The following is a 23,805-nucleotide window of genomic DNA, read 5'->3' on the forward strand; positions in this document are numbered from 1 at the left end:
TCTATGTCTATATCTATCTCTACCTATCTACATACACGCGCGCACGCGCACGTACACACACCCCTTGGGAATCTATTCCCAGATGCCTGTGTCAGAAACATTACTGAATAACACTTCAGCAATGATATAGAAAATTCAACAAACCAGACTTCCCTCACGTGCAATTTTACGTGCACCTTCAGGCCAATATTTCTAGAAGATCAGAAATAACATCGGACAAGATGGAATGGCTGTTTAAGTTTCTAGTTCCGGCTTCCTCTTTACCCAAAAACTTTCCCATTTGGGAGCCTTTCTGATTCCACCCCCCACTGCTGTCTTCTCTTCTGTCTGCTCCTTCCCTCCCACCACACACAGTTTTTAAAACGTCCCACATCTTCTGGGCCTCTGCACTTCCTTCCCCTAGCGGCCAATCACCAATAGCCACAAACTACATAAACATCTATAAAATTCAATGCTCATTCGTTCTAAAGTTTGTCCTCTCTAATTAGAACACAAAAGGCTTCTTTTCCCTCACAAAAGGAATTTCCCTTATTAAGGGGTCCTGTCAGAACATGAAACTTTTATATCATCCAAGAAAGTAGACTCCTTCCTTCTTTTCCCATCTAACTTGAACACAGACTAGGTTCCCCTCTTGCAAGCCTAACATCCCTAAAGATCTATCTATAATTTTTAAACTATATCTTATGTTCTGTTCTACTGGTATTTAATGCTTTTCTTCCAAACTCCAGAAGTGGAACAGTTCTCTTTGCTTCAACACTTTCAACCTTAGATTATGATATTTGTGGCACAACAACTTTAGAATCTTCTTTCATTGATAGAGAAAACTCAAACTTCTTTTTTTTAAGGTTTACTTATTTATTTTGAGAGAGCGAGAACACGCAGGGGAGGAGAAGACAGAGAGGGAGAGAGAATCCCAAGACGACTCTGTACTGTCAGCATGGAGTCTGACGCAGGGCACAAACTCATGAACCCCGTGAGTTCGTGACCTGAGCCCAAACTCATGAACCCTGTGAGTTCGTGACCTGAGCCAAAATCAAGAGCTGGACGCTTAACCCAATCAGCCACCTAGGCACCCAAGAAAAATAAAACTTCTATGGAATCTACTTTAAAGTAAGAATCTCAAAATTCTACAAATAGACTATACATACCTTACCAGGAGTTCAGCGAAAACTAGACTAGAACAGCTGCCTCATGATTCCCATTTCTCTTCCAATTCAAAAGTTTATTCTGAACTATAGTTGATGAAACTAGCATTCTCTTGTCTTTCTAGATTTATATGTCAATCAGGAGAACCACAAAAAGTTTTTTCAGGTAGACGTTATGAACATACACAGCCTTGCAGTTACATTTGGCAGTCTTTTTTTCTTTCTTAGCAATTAAAAAAAAATTTTTTTTTTTAATTTTTTTTTTTTTAATGTTTATTTATTTTTGAGACAGAGAGAGACAGAGCATGAACGGGGGAGGGGCAGAGAGAGAGGGAGACACAGAATCGGAAGCAGGCTCCAGGCTCTGAGCCATCAGCCCAGAGCCCGACGCGGGGCTCGAACTCACGGACCGCGAGATCGTGACCTGAGCTGAAGTCGGACGCTTAACCGACTGAGCCACCCAGGCGCCCCCAAAAAAAATTTTTTTTAACTTAAAGTTTGTTTCTTTGTTTATTTACTTATTTATTTATTTTGGGGGGGGGGGGAGAGAGAGAACGAGTGCAAGAGCCAGCGGGTAGGGGCAGAGACAGAGAGAGAGAGAACCCTAAGCAGGCTCTGCACTGTCAGCACAGAGCCTGATGCAGGGCTCAAATTCATGAACTGTAAGATCATGACCTGAGCCGAAATCAAGAGTTGGATGCTTAACCAGCTGAGCCACCCAGGCGCCCCAGTATGGCCTAGCATTCTTTTTTTTTTTTTATTTTTTAACGTTTATTTATTTTTGAGGCAGAGCGAGACAGAGCATGAACAGGGGAGGGGCAGAGAGAGAGGGAGACACAGAATCTGAAACAGGCTCCAGGTTCCAAGCGGTCAGCACAGAGCCCAACGCGGGGCTCGAACTCATGGACCGTGAGATCATGACCTGAGCCGAAGTCGGATGCCCAACCGACCTAGCCACCCAGGCGCCCCTGGCCTAGCATTCTTAAGCAGTGAGTTGATCCCTATCAGAGATAATGAAAGGAAATATTATGAAGGATTACTTAACATCGAAAGAAAGGAGCAAGAGGGACCAGGAACGGCTGCAGAATCCGAAAATATCAAGAGAAGGTCACAGACCCTATCAGGTATGTGCAGAGATCTGCAAACTACAAAGTATACCTGGGCCAATTAGAGAAAGGAGTAACTGAAAGAACAGAATGCAAAGGGAGGAGAAAAGAGCAAAAAAATTATATATATAATACAGGAATAAAAAAAGACTGGGAGACACTACTGGCTCTTAGTGGGTAGAAAGAGTGGGGGGGCAAGGACCCCACAATGCATACGACAGTACACAGAGCTAAAAATTTTCCTGTCTACATGCCAAAACGTCCCTTTGAGAAACACTGCCTATACACTAATGTGGAAGGACGCTGAAAACATGTTAAGGTATACATGAATATATGTATAGTATGCTAACAGTTTTTTCAAATCTATTTAAATAATCATACATACTTAGGTGTAGCCTGAAAGGATGGACATATGAGAAACTGGTAAGAAAGACTTCCTTTGGAAAACAGGCCAACCAAGGGAGGTGGAAAGGATATTCCCTTTGCACCGTCTAAAGTTTTTCGGTATGAATTACCGTATTTGTACATCAGTGAGTATGTGTTACCTTTTAAAAATTAAGATTTTAAATTGAGTTAAGACACTAGCCTATAAATTAATACCAGCCGACAACTATCCTCTGTTTAAACACCTACCTTAGCCAAGGAACTACCCCCAAGTAGTACAAACATAAAAATACCTCTCCCGATACCCAACAGTGCATTATGGAACCTCGTTCCAACCTTGCTTCCAATATACACAAAGACCTTATTTCTGCCAGTGAGATTATATCCCCTTTATCTCTCACCACTAAGAAACTCCTGTCCACAACAGATACGTTCTGGGACGTATCTGCAGCTACGGTTTCTGTAAGATGCCAGTCCAAGCTCGCGACCCACCTGTGTATGTTGCTGCTATCAGGACTTCATCAGAAACCAAAACAGAGCCTTTATCTTTTCTGCTCATATCTGTATGCCTACTGGCTTATCTGTGTGTAAACGTAAACCCTGGCCAGCCCTCATACTCTGAACCTTGCCCAAGTACTTGAACCTGGTCTGACAAGCATCAATGAGATCAGCTTTATTCTAAGGCCTCTCAAGACCTAAATGCTCCATTTATATAAACTGGCCCTTGGCTTGATCTGTAATACACACAATATTTTAATTCTGGCCCCATTTTTATCGCACCCACCTTTTCTTGACTCAATAAGGACTTCTCTTTTTCCAAAATTTCAACATGCATTTTAAGTTTCAAATTGTCTTCAGTGAGATTGTTATCCTACAAAATGTTAAAACAGAGTTTTCAGATAAATTTCAAGTTTATAAAAAAGTAGGCAAGCCATACAAGTGTGCATTTCTACTCAGCATTTCTCTAGTGATATATAAAAATTATAAGCGTACAACACTAGACCATCTAAAGTCAGTCACTCATTTTACAAACATTCTTATAGATATTTTTTTAATTTATTTAAAAGCATACACAAATATACATAACACATAAATACATTTACAAACTAACCTGGAATCATTAGCACTAGAAACAACTCTAAATTCCTTAAGGGAAATCAAAATGCATTCCTTGGTTGGTGGGAAATCTGCTTCCACTCATATACGTAATATAATGTCTGTCAAATTAATCTTGAAAGTGATATACCTGCATTTTCCAATTATGTAACTTTAAAATTATGACAATTTATGATTCAAAAAATTACCGTTACCAGCAAACGTAAAATTACTAAGATGCAAGTTCCCAGGATAAGTTCACGTGAATTTGTAAAAAAAAACAAAACAAGCAACTACAATAATCGAAATACTTTTTCTCGATAAAAGCCAGAAGGTTTTTCTCTTAGCATTAGTTTACCTGGTTTAAAATACTCAGTCTCATAATTTCATTTTCAGCATCTGCAAAAACAAAGAATCTGACATTAAAATACTTCAACTTCTTACCTCCTATGTAATAAACTCAGAAATAAAACTCATTTAAAATAAAGTGTATTTATAAGCACAATCAGCAAACCCTAATGGTACTTACTGAAATGTATTTTTGTTGTTTTACATTTCTATTTGACTATACTATAGAATTCATAACATAAATGCCAGTTAGAAGCTCCATTAAAATGTAATTCTATGAAACAGTACAAGAAATAAGTATAATCATATCTGGATGAGTCATAAGTTATTGCCTTGATAAAAACACTAATAACAATGTTTCAAAATGAGTTGATTAGTTTTTGTACAGGAAAGAGTAAAAGGACTGAGATTGAGGGGAAATGGCTAAAAACAAGAATACATATTTATACCACAATAATACAATAATCTCTCAATTCTTTATTTTTTAAAATTTACTTACTTATTTTGAGAGAGAGCAAGAGAGCGCAAGAGTGAGCAGGGGAGTGGCAGAGAGAGAATTCCAAACAGGCTCTCCACTGTCAGCACAAAGCCCGACATGGGGCTTGAACCCCCAAACCGTGAGATTATGACCTAGCCGAAATCAAGAGTTTGACATTCAACCAACTAAACGACCCAGGTGCCCCAATTCTCAATGTTTACAGTGACTTAGAAATGACAGGGGAGCCTGGGTGGCTCAGTCATTTAAAAACCTGACTTTGGCTCAAGTCATGATCTCATGGTTCTTGAGTTCAAGCCCCATGTCAGGCTCTCTGCTGTCAGCACAGAGTCCACTTCAGATCCTCTGTCTCACTCTTTCTCTGCCCTTCCCCTGCTCATGTGACACACGCTCTCTCTCAAAAATAAACAAACAGTAAAAACATAAATAAAGTGACTTGGACATGACAACAGATAGAAAGGCCATTCAAGCTGGTATTATGGATAGATCCATATATAGAAATAGTTCTGGAAGAACACAAAGACAGAATACTTTAAGTCCAGCTGAAGTGATTTATTCAATGTTCACTCAGATAATACTGAACGTTTACTGTGAGGTCAGTTGCTAGACAACCAGATGAAAACCTTTAGTCCCTGCTTGCCCTCAGGGAGCTTTCTATTCAGAGGAAAGACAAACACGTGACCACAGTACAGTATGATACAGGGAGCGCAAGGTGCTACAGGGAGCAGAAAGGACAAACACCTGCTCGATCTGGGGGTGGGAGAGGGGTGAGGAAGGCTAGGAAAGCAGCAGCATAGTATCTCCCAGTAGATACGATACCTGCAATGAGTTGTAATGTACTTAAGAATTAGCAGAGAGAAACAGAGACACCCCACACAGAGCAGCAAATGCAAAGACGACAGACCTAATAGACAATAACATCATCGGCTTAAGGAGATGTATAGAAAGTTCAGTACGGCTAACGCCTAGCACGTGAGGAGAATGGGAAGAACTGAAATTAAAGGGGGAGACAGGGACCAGATCATTAAAGACATTTTATGGCAAGTATGAGGTTTAGACTTTATCCTGAAGCTCACAAGGGAGCCACAAAGTATTGCAATCAGGGAAGTAAACTGTTTTGAGTTTCTGAAAAACCATCCTGGCTGCAGAAAGAAAAAAAACTGATTCAAGGAATCATGGAGACCAGAAAATAATAACAGCTAACATTTCTGTAATGCTTACTACGGGACAGCCATTGTTCTAGAGAGAACTCTGCAGGTAGTAACTCAGAGAATCCCCATTAGTACTACCGTAACTATGGAAGATAGTATCATTATCCCAACTACACAGATAGAAAAACAAAAGCATAGAGATGGTAATTAAATTGCCCAACGTCACTGAATTAGTGACAGAGCTGGATTCTAGCACAGTCATGTACTTAACTACTGTGCTATTCTGCTCCATGAAGAAACTACTACAGTTAATCAGGCAAAAGAAAATTGATTGGCTGAAGTTATTCAGTGGCATGGAAACTGGAAAAAGAGGAAGGACTAGGGCAGTAGGTTTGTTTTCAAAGCAAATGAATTCATCTGAGTCACCCAATATGTGGAATAAACAGATGCATTTATTTTGAAAACAGCAGAGATACTCTGAAGTCAAACAAGAAAGAAGTCTAGATCCCTAGTCAACAGCCTTCTCTTTGCCTTCCTGGCAGCTCCTAGAATGGAGGCACTTGTGAGAAACCCTAGAATGCCTCTGAAAGAGTACCAAGCCAGAGATGCTAAGGAAATAGAACCTTCAGGATATGCTAGGTGATGACTTCAAAATCTCTGTTTTGGCAAACTGGTAAATGCCACCAATCACTAAGGCTGGGAGAGGAGGAGTAGGAGGAGGAGTAGGAGGAGGAGGGGGAGGAGGAGGGGGAGGAGGAGGGGGAGGAGGCCAACGACGACACAGTGACCCTGAACCTAACTTTAATATGAATTTATAGAGTTGGCCATCCAGGTCAGGCACTCAGGATAAACAACTAGGCAAGTGAGACAGATTGGAGGCGGGGATCGGGGAGCAGAGCACCCAAGGGCTAGAAACACCCTCCAGAGCAAGAATCAGTCAGTTCATAATGTGAGAGTTTATATTGTGAGAAGACAAAAATGCAAAATAAAACACATCTTTGCAGCTAAAGAGCTCCTATTATGTTTTCCTGGCATGAACGAATACTGGTGTTTGGCCTATTTCATTCAATAACTTATTTTTTCTAACACAGAACACAGGTATGGTAACGAAGTACCAGCTTCAGCATGGAAAATGATAAAAGACCTATGGTTATCACTCTTGTGTCTGCTTCGATACAGGACATCATTTCAAAAGGTGATACAGAATTTTAAAAAAGGGAGGCTGCATTCCCTAACTGGAGGGTCTGGACCCTAATGAGTTCCAGAAAGTATTTGGTTCTACACAGATTAACAGAAATACACCCACACCTCCTCCCAATAAACAGCTACTAAACATTTCCCAAAAATCTACACTGCCTCCTAAAGCAATGAGTCCCCTGTAAATACTTAAGGATGAGGCAGGGAGTGAAGCCTTTTTAGTAGAAAATTCCTATTTGTTATCCGTTAATTATGGCACTGAAGCGAAACCAACAATTCGATTCAAATTCTACACAGTCGTTTCCATGACTCCTCCATTCCCATACAGTACTCAGTGTGCCTCTAAAACAACTGGTACGCAATAAAACACCCATCATCAGTAAGTTCCAAACATTTTATACCAGACAGTGCCCGCTGCAGTTTGAGCACTTCCTCTTGCACCGAGGCCCCCTGCGACAGGATTCCTTCTCTTCCTGTCACAGCATCGCCTTGCCTCACGGCATCAGGCTGCAATTTACTACATTCCCGTTTCAAGTTTTCACACTCTTCCGTTATTTGTCTGTTTTCAACGTGCAGGCGTTCTTGTTCCTTCTTCAAAACATCTCTGTCATTTTCTGCAGAAGATAATTTTGAATTTATGTCCTTTATTTTATCCTCAAGTTCTTCAATATTTTTTGTAGACGCTACTTTCTCAGTTTGTAGATCCTGAATAGTTTTTTGCATCTCATGGATTTTCAAGTGATCAGTGACTGCAATTCCTGAGCCACCTAGAACATGAACAGAAAATCAAGGACAGCAAATGTCAGCTACCAAGAGATAAGTAGCTTGCTATATACAGCTACGAGATTGAACAGACGTGAGAACCTGAAAATCTTTGGAAGTTAAGACAACGAGATACCATTACACTCCCATCAGAACGGCCAAAGTTCAGAACATGGACAACACCAGATGCTGATGAGGATGTGGAACAAGAGCTCTCGTTCACTCTTGGTGGGAATGCAAAACAGTAGGGCCACTTTGGAGGACAGTTTGGCAGTTTCTAACAGAATGAAACATAACCTTACCATATGGTTAGCAACTGCACTCCCTGGTATTTACTCAAAGGAACTGAAAACTCTCACCCACATGAACACCTGAACAATGATGTTTATAGCAGCTTTATGCATAACTACAAAAACCTGGAAGCAAAGAGATCCTTCAGGAGGTGAATGGATAAATTGTGGTACATCCAGGCAATGTGATACTATTCAGCACTAAAAAGAAGTGAGGGATCAAGCCATGAAAAAACATGGAGGAACTTTTTTTTTTTTTTAATTTTAATTTTTTAACATTTATTTATTTTTGAGACAGAGAGAGACAGAGCATGAACGGGGGAGGGGCAGAGAGAGAGGGAGACACAGAATAGGAAGCAGGCTCCAGGCTCTGAGCCGTCAGCCCAGAGCCTGAAGCAGGGCTCGAACTCATGGACCATGAGATCGTAACCTGAGCCGAAGTCGGACGCCCAACCGACTGAGCCACCCAGGCGCCCCAACATGGAGGAACTTTAAATGCACATTACTAAGTGCAAGAAATCAATCTCAAAAGGTTACATACTGTATGATTCCAACTATGTGACATTCTAGAAAAGGCAAAACTATAGAGACGATAAAAAGATTGGTGGGGAGGGCAAGTGGGGGGTGAGTAGGCAGAGTAGAAAGGATTTTAGAGCACTGAAACTACTCTGTATATTATGATGAATATGTGCATAAGTTTGTCCAAACCCACAGAATGTACAACACCAAGAGTCAACCCTAAGGTAAACTGTGCACTTTGAGGGATCGTGATGTGTCAGTGTAGGTTCATCTTTGGTGGAAAATGGGCCACTCTGCTAAGTGATGGTGATAGGAGGGATGGCATGCGTTTGGGGGCAGGGGTATGTGGGAAATCTCTGCACTTCCTTCTCAATTTTGTTATAAAAACAAAGTCTTAAAAAATTACAATAGGGACGCCTGGGTGGCTCAGTCAGTTGAGCATCCAACTTGATTTTGGCTCAGTTCGTGATCTCACAGTTTGTGGGATCAAGCCCTGCGTTGGGCTCTGTGCTGACAGTGTGGAGGCTGCTTGGGATTCTCTGTCTCCGTCTCTGCCCCTCCCCCCTCTCAAAAATGAATAAACTTTTTAAAAAAATTACCATAATAAAGCATTTTTATTTTAGATCTTTTCCCCCTGTAATCTCTACTCCCAACATGGGACTCAAACTCATGACCCTGAGATCAAGAGTCACATGCTCCACTGACTGAGACAGCCAGCTGCCCTCATAATAAAGCTTTTTAAAAATAAACAATCGAGGGGCGCCTGGGTGGTGCAGTAGGTTAAGCATCTGACTTCAGCTCAGGTCACGATCTCACGGTCCGGTCCGTGAGTTCGAGCCCCGCGTCGGGCTCTGGGCTGATGGCTCAGAGCCTGGAGCCTGCTTCCGATTCTGTGTCTCCCTCTCTCTCTGCCCCTCCCCCATTCATGCTCTGTCTCTCTCTATCTCAAAAAATAAATAAACGTTAAAAAAAAATTTTAAAAAAAATAAGAAAAAAAAAATAAACAGTCGAGGAAAAATATTATTTGAATGAACTACTAAAAAGCCTATGTATATGAATTTAAAAGACAGTGAAAATAGTTCTATTGGTTTTTAAGGTTTTTTTTTTTAACATTTATTAATTTTTTGAGAGACAGAGACAGTGTCAGCAGGGAAAGGACAGAGAGAGAGGAAGACACAGAATCCGAAACAGGCTCCAGGCTCTGAGCTGTCAGCTCAGGGCCTGAACCCACGAACTGCAAGATCATGACCTGAGCCGAAATCGGATGCTCAACCAACTGAGCCACCCAGGTGCCCCAGAAAGTGAAAATAGTTCTAATCATTTATTACCAAAGTACCACCACCAAACAATACAAAGAAATCTATGTATTGTAACTATCTGTCACAAAGGCAAATGGACCTTTCCATTTCTGCAAAATCTTTCCTTTTTAAAAATTTTTTAAATGTTTATTTTTGAGAGACACAGAGTGCCAACAGGGGAGGGGCAGAGGAGACACACACACACGAAATCTGAAGCAGGCTCATGCTCTGAGCTGTCAGCACAGAGCCCGACACAGGCCTTGAACTCATGAATCTGAGATCAGATCATGACCTGAGCTGAAGTCGGACACTTAACCGACTGAGCCATGCAGGTGGCCCAATTTCCACATAATCCTGATAATAGTGATGCCACTGCAAATTTCTGGCAGGTGAACAGAACTAGTCATTCACTCATTCTTTAGAACTTAGTCCAAGTTTACATCAGTGTCTTGATCACACATTACTAGGCTGGTCTTTTAATTATATCATCTAATACATTAAGTTAATAAAAACTAACAACCTTGTTGTAACAGCTTTTCCAGTTCTTCAATTCGTTCTTCATAGTCACTTAATTCTTCTCGATGCCGACGACTTATTTCTGTCAATTTCTGTTGATGTGCATTCTGTAACACTGACATTTCATGTTGATGGTCATCAATTTCCTGACTTCGGTTCTGTTTAAGTTCCTTAAAAAATAAAAACAAGGTTAACCCCATTTATAATCAATGATACACCTAAGCTATTTCATTGTGCAGAAGTGTGTATTAAGAATAATTCTCTGAACACGCTATGGTTGAAGAGAATTTAAACACAGCCTCCAAATCTGGACAATTCTGACTCTACCCTTGCCTTTCTTGGGTCTTAAGAACAATTTGAATATCTTTTTTTCTTCATATCTGTGACCATGAGCTTCTCTTGCTAGTGACATATCCCATCGATGCCAGTCCCAACCTTCAGTCTGCAGCTGGTGTCCTATTACTCCCACCTCTTGCTCAGCCCTTCCTTCCACCAGTCTTGATGGGACTCCCAAACTGTTAACCAAGGCACGTTGCTACCCAAGTTGAGACCACCAGTCTCTCTCCTAGGAATCCAGATCTTGAGCAGAGTCCTTCAAAGAGGGAAATTATTTGGCCCAGAAGCACTGTGATAGCTACACCCAGAAAAGTTGGTCCACTGTGTCCCACTCTCTAGATCCCCAATGTTATTCCCAATCCTGTCCATCCCCAATGCTATTCCCAATCCTGTCCATCCTAAAACCAAAACGCTCAATACTTCTTTCAATCCTGTGGACAGACTAACCTGGGTCCTTCCGGTAAATCCTCTTTTGCTTTACTTTGCCAGTAATGACTTCTGTTGCTTGTAACCCAAGAATCCTAATCTATAAATTAGCTTCTACTTCCTGAGAAGACAAGTAAGGTTGTTCCTTAATCCTGTGCGCTTAGTTCAGTGCCAGCGCTTGGCAAGGATCTTTACATTTAAACTTTAACACAATCCTACAGGGAAGGTATTATGAGATCTACTGTACTAAGGATAAAATGGAAGCTTGGAAAGATTAAGTAACTTGTCCAAAGTAGAACAGCTGGTAAATAGTAGAGGCAGGATTCAAACACAGGTCTGACTTGGGAACCCACCCATGTTAGTATTACAATAATAATAAAACCAAAAACTAAAAAATTCTATATCTGACAATAATTTATACACTAAAAACAATTCAGTGCCATATGTTAATTTTATGTAACTAAAATTTTTCTTGAATGAAATAATAATAGACACAAACTAGCAAAATTCCACCATTAAAGGAAAATAATTAGTTACAGTGAATAGTATTAGCATTTTATTTTGTCAATATCCTTTAAACCCTGAAAACTTCAGCAAAACCTTGGAATTGTTTTAATAAAGACCATTTTACAAGATATAATAACTAGTACAGACTAATGAAATATACTTAAAAAAAAATAAATGTTCAAAACCAAACAATTCTGAAGAGACATTTTTATACACCTTACTGTCATAAAGAACGAAGATACAAAACGGAAAAGAAACAATCATACTCTATATAATTAGCTTTATAACTGAGCCTTCCATTAATTTAGACATATATTTTTAATAAGCCAATTTTAGATGTATAATAGCCATTTTTCCAACAACCTGTCTTACCTTAATGATACTTTGCAGTTTGCAGATTTCACTTTGATCAGAGCTATTTGATCCTTGTGGTTTAGAAGTCTAGATCAGAAAAACAGAATTAGAAAATAATTGTATTGATTTTCTTGTAAAAGAGAAAGTCACAAATTAATTTTATTAAACGACATCTTTCAAAAAAGGGAGCATTTCCCAAATTCTGATTAAAGAATGCCAAGCACTTTTGAAGAACCCAGTCCAATTGTAATACACAACAAATAAAAGATAATTTTCAAGAGTCTGTTAACTAATTAGGGAGACACTTTTACAAAATAACTGTTAAGAAGGAAAACACCAGAGAATATTTTACTTAGCTTAACAAAATGTAAATTTGATAATCAAACAGCTTCCTAAAAGAAAATTTTTCAAAATGGAAAGTTATCCAACATTAATTCTAATCATAACCCAGCAAAAATCTTTCTAAAATGATTTTACCTGGATCTCTACCCCAATACAGAACAACCTTTAGTTTAACAATTAAAAGAACTTTTGGATTTTTCTCTTCTCATTCAAAGCTGAATGTTGTTCATTTATCTTTTTAACATTTACTATACAGTGTGTTAGGGAACAAAAAGCTGCTCTCTGGATAAAAAAAGGAACAAAGTATACCAGAAACTCCAGGATTCAGAGTCAAAAGATGTCTGGTTGAGTCACAACTTACTCACTGTGACAATATGTGTATTAAACTTTTACTTTGTTTACCTGTAAAACAGAGGTAATAAATACCTCACACAGTTACTAAGATTAATATATATTAGGATAGCATATATACAAACATCTTGTAAAATATAACACAAGTTTTACTATGCCTTGCTGAAAAATTAAGTCCTGTGAAAGATCCCAATTATGCCTTTTCCACCATGATATCCTACTATAGGTAATATAGTAAACCTTCAAGATATGCTTATATATACATACTCAAAAAACACCTCTTCCCTATGAAATCTTATGTTTCTTAAAATACGTATCAGAATCACCTGGGGTATTTACACTTTGAATGCAATTTCCAGGGCCCTAAAATAAGCTACAAAATCCTAATCTCTGAAGGTAGGACAGGGAATCTACAGTATTATAGTAGCTTAAGAGCTACTACATTTTTAAAGATAAAATGGACAAGCTGATCATCCTAAGATGTATTTTGGCTACGGGAAATGTCTAGCAACTTGAGAAGCAAAAAAATAATTGGTAGGGTTTCTCCTTTATATAACTAGATCACACTCACAAAAAGAAACAATTTCTTTACTTTTATACTTTTTCTCTACATTGAGGAAATTAAATCCAAATGTGCAATGTTCGAGTTTACTTCGGGTCTCACATCTATTGACAATATCAATAGTATATAAAATCTGATACATAAGATGGAAAGTGTTCCTTAAAAGAAAGTTTACTGTCCATATAGCAAAGATTTAATTTCTACTGCACAAAAAATAATACAAAATAGTTTAGTGTATTTTATGATACCAATGATCAAATTTTCATCTTACACATAACTAATGATAAAGGAACTTCAGAGAACATCTATGCAAGTAGTTTCAATCTGGTATCTTGGAGCCCTGGAATTGCCATCAAAGAAGCCTCAAGGACTCCAGGGGAAAAGATGGCTAGTTCAACCATAGCAACTCCATTTTTATCTCTTTTAAGTCCTGGACTTGTAACTTTTTATTTAAAAGAAAAAAAAAATTTTTTTAATTATGGAGAGAGGTGCGTGCAAGCAGGGAGAGAAGCAGAGGGGGAGAGAGGGACAGAGAGAGTGGGGGAAGGAGAGAGGGAGAGAGAGAGGGACGGAGGGAGAGAAGGAGAGACAGAGATAAAGAGACAGAACAAGAGAGAATCCTAAGCAGGCTACACACCCAGCAAGGAGCCCGATGCAGAGCTTGATCTTACTACCCTTGGATCATGACCTGAGCTGAAATCAAGAGCCAGACGCTCAACCAACTGAGCCACCCCGACGTGCCTTTATTTTATTCTAAAACATAGTTCTGTTGCTCTAAACTTTTTTGAGAATTTCTTCCAAATATTTTATAGAGGGAGGAAAAAACTAAGATGAGAAAGAAAGATGATCTGATCAAAATCACTCAGAAAATCACTGGCAGGATTAGAATACAGGTTTTCAATTTCCTAGTCTGGGGTTCTTTCTGATAGCAAAAGTTCTACATTCAGAACCACTCTTTCTACTAAGAATGTTCAAAAACTCATGGCAATTTTACCAACCTGAGCAATATGCCTCCAGTGGCCAACTTCAGACTCGAGTCTTGAAACTTCATTTGACAATCTGTTTATTTCTTGTTGGGATGAAATTATGTCACCAAAGTCCATGTCGTCATCATGGAAAGCAGCAGCATGACGACTGATGCCATAACCAAATGAAGACGATGCAGGTGCTGCTGGTACTCGGCCAGCTCCTGAATTTACTGACTGGGCAGCTGACTGAAGCTTCAGCACCTGATCCTGTAGTGCGATCTGTCTTGCTTTAAGATGGCTGATTTCTACCTATACATTTATAATCTGCGTTTTAGAGAACGTACTTTAAAATAACCACATTGATCTGTTTACAGATTCATAACATTAAAAGTTATAATGATTTAAAGCTATCCAATGATGGTAACTCTACCAACTGAATCCTAGTATTTTATAATAGCCTAACCACACATTTTTATTTAAAAACCAAACATGAAAAAAAACACACATGATTACCAGTTAAAGCACAGATAATATTTCAAATAGTGCAAAGATCAGAATCTCACTCATATGTTAATTGAAGCAATTAAATTCTCAATTAAACACGGGTTTACTATTGTCGATGTATCAGGTAGTACAGGCAATTTCCAAGGGTTCTATTTGTATTATCAAACTCTAAGTGAAGAGAAAATGAAAGCTGCATCAGCCTACGTATCAGAAGTTTCCTTAGAGCATCTTTGGAACAGTCTTATATAACTGATCATGGCTGAATTTAGACTTAAAATGCACCATGAATCAGAGGTAACTTTCTACTGGTCTGTACAACAGCTGGAAGAATGCTTTATTAATCTAATCTTAGACAGCACAGTGAGCCTGTGGTTATTAGCCCATGAGTCTTAGGAAAACATCATACATTGAAAGAGGCCTTTGCTTTAGCCTTGGCAAAAAGGAGCCGGTGAAAATTTGAGTTTATTCAGGGAAAGAATAGTACAAAAATACTGAAACCTACAGAGGAGTTTTGACTGAGGACTGGCAATACCACCTCACTGTCCAAAAGAAATTACGGGACATACCATAATGCCAGATCCATTTCGGGTGAGAGATTACTCAAAATATAAAAGTGAGTAAGATAGGGAGAATTGAGATAAGCTTTCTATAAAATACCTACTCTGGAAGACACCCCGCCACGACAGAGGAGAATCTGATACTGGGAGTCAGCCAACAATATTTCTATGCACGTAAAGCCAAGCAATTAGACAAACAAAAACCAAACACAATGACGTCAAATATATTAACAAACATGTTTCTCATCAGAGCCTCTTCTCTAATAGAAATCTATAGCAGTGCACATATTTCATTCATTTTTCCATAAATGTCATGAGATGAATTGCATCTTTAGGGATTATGAACATCACAATGACGGCAGAAAACAGCAGATCTTAAGTATAGTCACATATTATCTTTCATTCTGGTAAAAAGTATGGAAATTCATAATTTTTTCAAGCATAGCTTTAACACAAAGCAAGTTCTGCCTATAAAATGGACACATATCAAGTTGTAGAGTTAAAAAATGCAAGCTCTAATAACAAAGAGGCATTTCTAAACTTAAATGCCTAATTTGCCCTCTAATATTCAGTTAAGTAGAAAATTAAATGCTGAATTTTCCACAGCAGTGTTTTCAATTAGGATGTGAGTATCAGAATCACCTATAAAGTTTTTGAAAAATACCAATACCAGGGCCCCTTCCCAGGACACTAAAATCAGAATCTCCTGGAGGGCATAAACATGTATATTTTTTTAAGGTGTCATGGATGATTCAGCTGTAAACCCCTGGGTGGGAACCACTGCTCTACTGTAATACCTAGAGGTCACTGCTGCTCAAAGTGTGGTCTGTGGACTATAGGCATGAATGTTTACTACCAGTCCATGACAGGTACAGAAATAGAATGAGTAAGGCTTAAAGTCTTTTAAAGCAATTTGACAGAGTAATTTTATAATCTGTTAAATCTTTTTAATAAGTGGGCCTTTAGCTCTAACTCGAACCTGTAACTCTGCCTTTTTATATTCATTTTAGTTTTGAAGTAATTTTATTGTATTTTATGAAATCAATTCCCAACAGATTGGAAATTTAACCTCTTCTTTAAATGTTTATAATTATCTTTAATGTGGCTTACTTTCATTTTTCATCTTAGTATGTCACTAAAAGAACTAAAAAACAATGTATTTAAATTTTAAAAACTCATATAATGAAATTATGGTAGAAATGAACATTTACTCAACATACTGAAGAGAGCCCAGATGATCTGGATAAAACAAGAAATAGTTCAATTCAATAGGAGCATTTACTGAATTCCATTTACATACTAAACACTGAAGAAAATTCAACAGAATGAAATATGGAAACATCATCTATATTTTAAGGATTCATGATAACACTGGTTAAATTACAGAATATCTATTACCAGCACTGCGAAGAAAAGATAAGCCAATTCCAAAATAAACATTTCTAACAAACTAAAGGGAAAAAATACTTATAGAACAATGTAAGTCAACTTAATATACTTAATATTCTATTTTCCCATGGAAAATCAAGCAAATGTCAATTCAATATATATTAACACTAGTAGTCAAAATCATTTTTAAAAAATGTTATTAGCAATTATCACACTGATTGACAACTTAAAGTAAATAGATGAGAAATTAGGTTTCATAAAATCAGAAATTATAAGCAACAGATGCCTAAAGATATTTTATTGAAAGAGTTTTCCTCTTTGGGAAAGTAGAAATTAAAGGCTAGCTTATAAAATATAAATATAACAGAAAAGCTTAGAGTTCTTGTTAAATTACTGGTATCAAACTGAGTTGGGGATTATTAACTTCATCACCGTTTCAACATGTTTTTCGATCTGTATATAGCTTGATTTATAACTCTCAAAAACCCTCCTAAATACATTAGAGTGAAATAAATATGAAGTAATTGTAATAAATTTTACCTCCTTCTGCTGTAGCTGATTTCGGTAATTTGTAGATTGCTGCTTTATTTGAAGTTCTGATGCTTCATGTTTCTCTTCTAGATCAGTACAAAGTTTTTTGAGTCTCTCATTCTAGAAGCAAAGAAAAAAGTATTTTCAACAAAAAGACTAAAGTAAAACATGTAAGTAACAGTTATGTGTATGGCATCATGAAAAATATATTGCTTCACACAGAAAATGATATAAAATATAAAAGTTCTCAGAATTCTGGGCTTTTTTATTTTTTTAAAGTTTATTTATTTTGAAAGAGAGAGAGAGAGAGAGAGAGCGAGAGCACAAGTAAGCATGAGCAGGGGAGGGGCAGAGAGAGAAAGAGAGAGAATCCCAAACAGGCTCCATGCTGACACAAGGCTCGAACACACAAACTGTGAGATCCTGACCTGAGCCGAAACTCAGAGCCAGCCACTTAACTGACTGAGCCACCCAGGTGCCCCCAGAATTCTGGCTTTTAAAGTACACTTTCAATCAAAGCTACAAGTGCAATAGCCATGTTAATAGAGATTATGCAAAATTCTGAACCAAAGTAAAAAAAAAAAAAAAAAAAAATGCTGCTTATTTGATTTTCTGCTAATAAAAAGCCAATGATCAATGCTTCCCCCATCTCTGCATATCCGGGGTCTAGCCTATAGTACACAATATATGTCAAGTTAACGAATAAACTGGATTACATGTCTCAACTTCTGGTTTCTCCCCAAATAGAACTTTTTAATAGAAATCATTTCAAAAAAGACTTGTTGCTGAAGTACAGGCAGGAGGCCAAAGCACCTTATTACTTGTCTGCCTGTCCCCCAGGTTCCTGAGGCACTTCTGAAAAAAACAATTTGAAAAGCATACTGAAACTCACTTCAAAAACTAGTTAGAAGTTGGGACACCTGGGTGGCTCCGTCAGTTAAGCGTCTGACTCTTGGTTTCGACTCAGGTCATGATCTCACAGGTTCCAGCCCCACATTAGGCCCTGTGCTGACAGTGCAGAGCCTGCTTGAGATTCTCTCTCTCGTTCTCTGTGCCCCTCCACTGCTTGTGCTATTTCTGTCTCCCTCAAAATAAATAAATAAACTTAAAAAAAAAAAGTTAGTTAAAAGTACATGAAATATTCTAATTCAATGAATCCAGACATTATAGTCTTTTAAGATTTTGGAAAACATGTTTAAAAAATTAATTAAATTTTGGGTACTCAAATATTAAATTACCATTATGTATTATCATTCCTTGAATTTGAATGAATAAGCACATAATGGAGCAAGATAAATGGACACTAAAACTTTTTGCAAAAGAATTTACAAATTATCACAGATAACTTTCTAAGAATTCTACTAATACCTACAAACACAGGTTAACAATGATAACGGAGAAAAAGGTGAATGATGTGGTAGGGAAAAAAAAAGCTCGTGATAGAAGGTGAAGACTTTTTCACTTTGAGAAGGTCACCTGTTTTCTTAGAGTCTAGGAATTTCTTACGTCAACAGATGTGAAAACTATGATCCAGGGAGATTGGATGAATTCGCAGAGAAAATCAAAGGAGTAAATCAACGGAAAAATTACAACACACACAAACCCTAGTTTGAGAGTCTGTCTCTAGAAATCTAATATAAATCTTGGTTATCTTGAAGAAATTTAAGACACAGGCCCCAAAGTCACACAACTAATTACCTTCTATTCTATTGGCTGCTTTCGTGTGACTTTCTGTAATCTTTTAACATGAAAACACCATGCGTAAAGCAACACAATATACTGAAGTCAAAATCTATTCATAACAGTCCACTCCAGGGTTTTTCAGATAAAAATAATTCAGGCTATTTGTTGAACTCTGGTTGAGAATGAGAACTTGAAAGCTTCCAATTTGGCCAATAGTTGTGTTTCTGCCCTCATCTCCCTGTCCATATGAGAGTCACAAAGATGGACAGAGTACATGAAGGACAGATTCTCTTCATGCAGCTGATCTGTAACATATCACTTGTCAGTGGCCATATTTTCTAGAATGTGGAATATGGAACCAAGAGGGCTGGTCTGAAAGGATGAAGAATAAACACATGCAAAGAAGAACAAAGAGGAGTAAAAACGAGAGACAAATCCCTGGTGGTCTGCAGTTCTGTTTGCAGCCCCTTTCTAAAGTCTGGCTATGATTTCTGCCCTTGAAATCTACAACATTCTCATATCCTTAAATTATTCCATCCTGATTAACCCTTGTTACACCATCAAGGTCGGAACCAACTTTACTCAGTGAGTTTCTTTGTTGAGCAGTCCTAACTATGTGTAAGGACAGATATTGATGACTTTTACTCTTTCTTAGATGTCCTCCAACAAAGAGAGAAAATGTACTTATTTTTTTCTTAAGTTTATCTATTTATTTTGAGAGGGAGACAGAGAGCGAGCTGGGGAGGAGCAGAGGGAGAGATGGAATCCCAAGCAGGCTCGCAATGTCAGCACAGAGCCCAATATGGGGCTTGATCTTGTGAACCATGACATCATTGAGTCACCCAGGCGCCCCACTTATTTTTTAAATAAAACAAAACTTGGGGCACCTGGCTAGCTCAGTTGGTGGAGTGTGCAACTATCGACCATGAGGTTGTGGGTTCGAGCCCCACACTGGGTACAGAGTTTACTTAAAAATAAAATCTATAACTAACTAAATCTTATTCTATCTTGTCATTATCATAAGGGGATATCGGGCCCTTTAAAAATCTAACAACATTCATGAGATTGTAATGACCTTGTGTTTTCTGTACTTGAAACATTTTGATTTTTTTATCATCCTAAAAATTTTTTTTATCATTATTCATCAATTATTCTCAACTAGGTTAAAAAAGTCTTAGGTAATAGGAAAAGAGAAGACTGACAGAATCACCCAGTGATTAGTGAAATAACCAGCTTTCTGACTGCAGTGTCCAAAGCATTACATCATCTTTTAAAAAGAAAAAGCTAGAGACACCAACTTTGTGGTGTCTCTTTTATTCTGTTGTGTTTTGCTTTCATTGAACATAGCTGCAAATTCAGAATTTTCATTTCAACAAAGAGAAGAAAACTGACAGAGGAAAACGTTTCACAATTATTAAGACAACACAGAAGATAAATGTGAAGAGACAGAAAACAGCTCTCCAGAGTCTAATGGTTGTGAACAGGTTGTAGAGGTAAAATCCCAACCAAGTCTTCAAATAACGATATCCTAGAACAATTTTCTCAAACTCCAGAACTGATGAGTGAACAATATATTTCTAAGAACAAAAAAGAAACATGGTGTTCTCATCAAGTTAGTCATTCAATAGGAAAAGATTTTATCTCCCAATATTTTGTGACAAGGACCTGAGCCATCCCACTTTGCTAAATGGATATGTGACCAAATTCTTTCATTATACATGATATTTGTACACTGAAGTTTACTTGATATAGTTCATACACTGATAAATGCTGCAGGAAAGTGTGTATACAAAGGTGACTGGGAAGAAAAAGACATAAAAATGGAAAAAATTCAGTAGCCTGATCATTCTAATTGGTATTTATAAATCTAATTAGTATTTATAAATTGGCTTTGTAATTATGGAGCAAAGATGATAGCTATCGTCTCTTCAACAAAATCATGAGCCATCAAAGTTGTCAAAAATATTGGTTTTGGGGGCACCTGGGTGGCGCCGTTGAGCATCCGGCTCTTGATTTTGGCTCAAGTCACAATCCCAGGGTCATGGGATCGAGAGCCCCATGCTGGGCTTTGTACCGAGCATGGAACCTGCTTGAGATTCTCGATCTCTCTCCTCTCTCTCTCTCTCTCCCTCCCCCCCCATCCCTCTCCCCAACTCGGGTTCTTGCTCTCTTTAAAATAAAATTAAAAACAAAAAACAAAAAACTGGTTTTAATGACACAAGTCAAGAAGAACCAGAAGTCATGATCAACTAAACTCTACTAGAGATAACAACTGAAATCTGGAACCAGTATTTACAAATAAGATGCATTTCAGTTCATGCACAAGAGTTAATAAGCAGTCGACTACATTCAAAAAACACTGCCTATTTTGAGTATATATTTTCAAAACCAGAAACGTATGGAAAATATCGATTTGCTATATTCTTACTAAAATTTCTAATCGGGGGGACTCCTGAGCAGCTCAGTCGGTTAAGCGTCCGACTTCGGCTTAGGTCGTGATCTCATGGTTCCTGAGTTCGAGCCCCGCGTCGGGCTCTGTGCTGACAGCTCAGAGCCTGGAGCCCGCTTCAGATTCTGTGTCTCCCTCTGTCTGCCCCTCCACTGCTTGCACTCTGTCTCTCGCATTGTCTCAAAAATAAATAAACATTAAAAAAATAAAAATAAAAATAAAAAATTTCTAATTGGGGCGCCTGGGTGGCTCAGTCAGTTAAGTTCAGGTCATGATCTCACAGTTCGTGGGTTCAAGCCCCATGTCGGGCTCTGTGCTGACAGCGTGGACCCTGGCGCCTGCTTCAGATTCTGTGCCCCCTCCTTTTCTGCCACTCCCTGTTCACACTGTCTCTCTCTGTCTCTCTTTCAAAAATAAACATTAAAAAAATTTTTTTTTAATTTTTGTAGTAAAGTTTTTCATTATCACCTTATTCCTACTTCTATAAATCACTCACAAAATGATTTAATATAAAAAGTAAAGAGTTCACTGGATCCAGATGGGAACTGTGATGCCTATTTTTCTTGGCTCAGAGAATTAAATTGAAGAAATCTAACTAATTCAGTCCACTTCAAGTATTAATGCCTGTAAGCAAATCTAATTTCCTCTGGAAAACACAACACCCTCTGTCTATACCAAAACTTTCTAAATAGAATTTTGTATTTTTAGTTTCCTGCTGGCTTCAATCGTAGTTCCACCTTAATCTCTTATTGCACAATCAAGTAAGGGGTTAGAGTATGAAGCTCTTTTGTGCTGACACATGGCAAGGATCAAAATCACCTCAGAAAACAAAGCCCTTGGGAATTCCAACAGTCTCTTTTCCTCTAGTATTTGAGCAGCTCATGCTACTGTGAATAAGCAGCAAATGAGGAAGGTGGCTTTCATCTGGGGATGCGTTATATAAAAAATATATTTTTTCATTTTTTTAATTTACATCCAAATTAGTCAGCATATAGTGCAACAATGATTTCAGGAGTAGATTCCTTAATGCCCCTTACCCATTTAGCCCATTCCCCTCTCCAACACCCCCTTCAACAATCCTCTGTTTGATCTCCATATTTAAGAGTCTCTTATGTTTTGTTCCCCTCCCTGTTCAAAAATATTTCTAAATGTTAGAATCATGCTCACCATAGTCCAGTGATAATCCTATGAGAGATTAGAACTGAGATCGACAGAGGGACACAAGATCTTTCTCTCTCTGATCTCAAGCTGAATAAAGAGCAGACATTCACTAAGCAGGTTAACTCTATTTACTTTTTCCCCCAAATGTACATGGGTGAATTTACCTAAATTAATGCCACTAAACACAACTCTACCATTTAATTTTTCTGGGTGGGCCAGTACTAATGAGTGCCTTCGTAAGGATTTCTTTAGGGATTACAGTAACACCTTCCTATCTTGGCCGTACAAAGAAAGAAGCTATTAAGTTCGTCTGTCACCGAAGCATCTACTTATTAGGCAATTATAGCTAAGGACTCAGGTGTCACCAAACTGCCATATCCTATTAAGACAGAATACCACGATAGTCCCTCTTGAGACATCTCTCTACCTCCAAATTCCACAGTCTCACCTCGGTATCCTGGGCCAGAATTTACTAGTGCTTGTTAGTAAATATTTTCTGATATTTTAAATTCAATTGTCTCTGTTTATGGACTCAGCAAAGAGGAAAACGTGCTTAACACCCTCACCCCTCGCCATTCTTATCCAAAGGCTAACTGAGTGTCATTAGTACTTTACAATAGATCCCATTTTAAATCATTTCACTTTCTTTATGGCTTTCCTTTGAACCCTTCCCAAGTTGTCCTCATCCGCATTAAGTATAATGTCCAGAGGTAGTCACCACGAGGCACTAACAACAGGAAAAGAAATGGTGAGATTAATTTGGTATACCTATACCCTTAACTTCTTTGTATACAAATATCGCACTTCTTTTAATGTTAGCAAATTAGAGACGTCTAGAATGAACAGAATTGCATTCTTCGCATGATACTTGAACAAATGCACTACTGTAACTGAGCACACTGTGAGAACATGGTAACTCCTTGATCAATTGTTGCCACCATGATGTCTACACGTGGCTGTTTTCCCACATCCAGCATAGAGAAGCAGAGACAGGAATATAAAATAGCAAAGTGCAGCAACATATATTCTTCATCTAAAGGAAGATAACACTGAAAAAAACCTGAGATAAAGGGGAAGAGATAAAAGTGGTAAGCAGTGCAGTAAAAAGAACTGAAATACAGTATGAGTCACTGTCATGCCTTCAAAAAAGAAAAATCTAAGTTCAATAATAGTCTTTAATTTTCCTTACCTCTGATCTTAAGATTGCATGAATGGCTTCAATTTCCTTTCTCCTAGCATTAGGTAATTCTGCTACGAAAGAAACAGCATACACTGAATATATGATCAACACCATGTGAGTAAACAGGCATTTTAAAGTACATAGATTTCACTGAGCTTTCATCAGAATGGTATGATCTGGGATCAAATTCAGAAGACA

At 38.1% G+C, this 23,805-nt stretch overlaps 1 protein-coding gene across 2 annotated transcripts in view; it reads right to left on the reverse strand.

The window, feature by feature from the left end:
• TRIP11 (thyroid hormone receptor interactor 11) overlaps nt 1-23,805 on the reverse strand; it is a 61,823-nt gene that overhangs the window by 33,469 nt on the left and 4,549 nt on the right. Inside the window, exons 2-9 of one of the 2 annotated variants that reach the window (XM_042944113.1) lie at nt 23,617-23,675; nt 17,144-17,254; nt 14,184-14,462; nt 11,949-12,017; nt 10,312-10,477; nt 7,324-7,689; nt 4,089-4,129; nt 3,420-3,506 (exon numbers count right to left, since the gene is read on the reverse strand). In XM_042944113.1, the coding sequence (XP_042800047.1) occupies nt 3,420-3,506; nt 4,089-4,129; nt 7,324-7,689; nt 10,312-10,477; nt 11,949-12,017; nt 14,184-14,462; nt 17,144-17,254; nt 23,617-23,675 (1,178 nt within the window). Of the gene's footprint in view, nt 1-3,419; nt 3,507-4,088; nt 4,130-7,323; nt 7,690-10,311; nt 10,478-11,948; nt 12,018-14,183; nt 14,463-17,143; nt 17,255-23,616; nt 23,679-23,805 lie in introns of both variants that reach the window. The other variant, XM_042944112.1, reaches the window with a different exon arrangement.

The sequence above is a fragment of the Panthera leo genome, chromosome B3, assembly GCF_018350215.1.
Source record: "Panthera leo isolate Ple1 chromosome B3, P.leo_Ple1_pat1.1, whole genome shotgun sequence".
Classification (NCBI taxonomy): Eukaryota; Metazoa; Chordata; class Mammalia; order Carnivora; family Felidae; genus Panthera; species Panthera leo.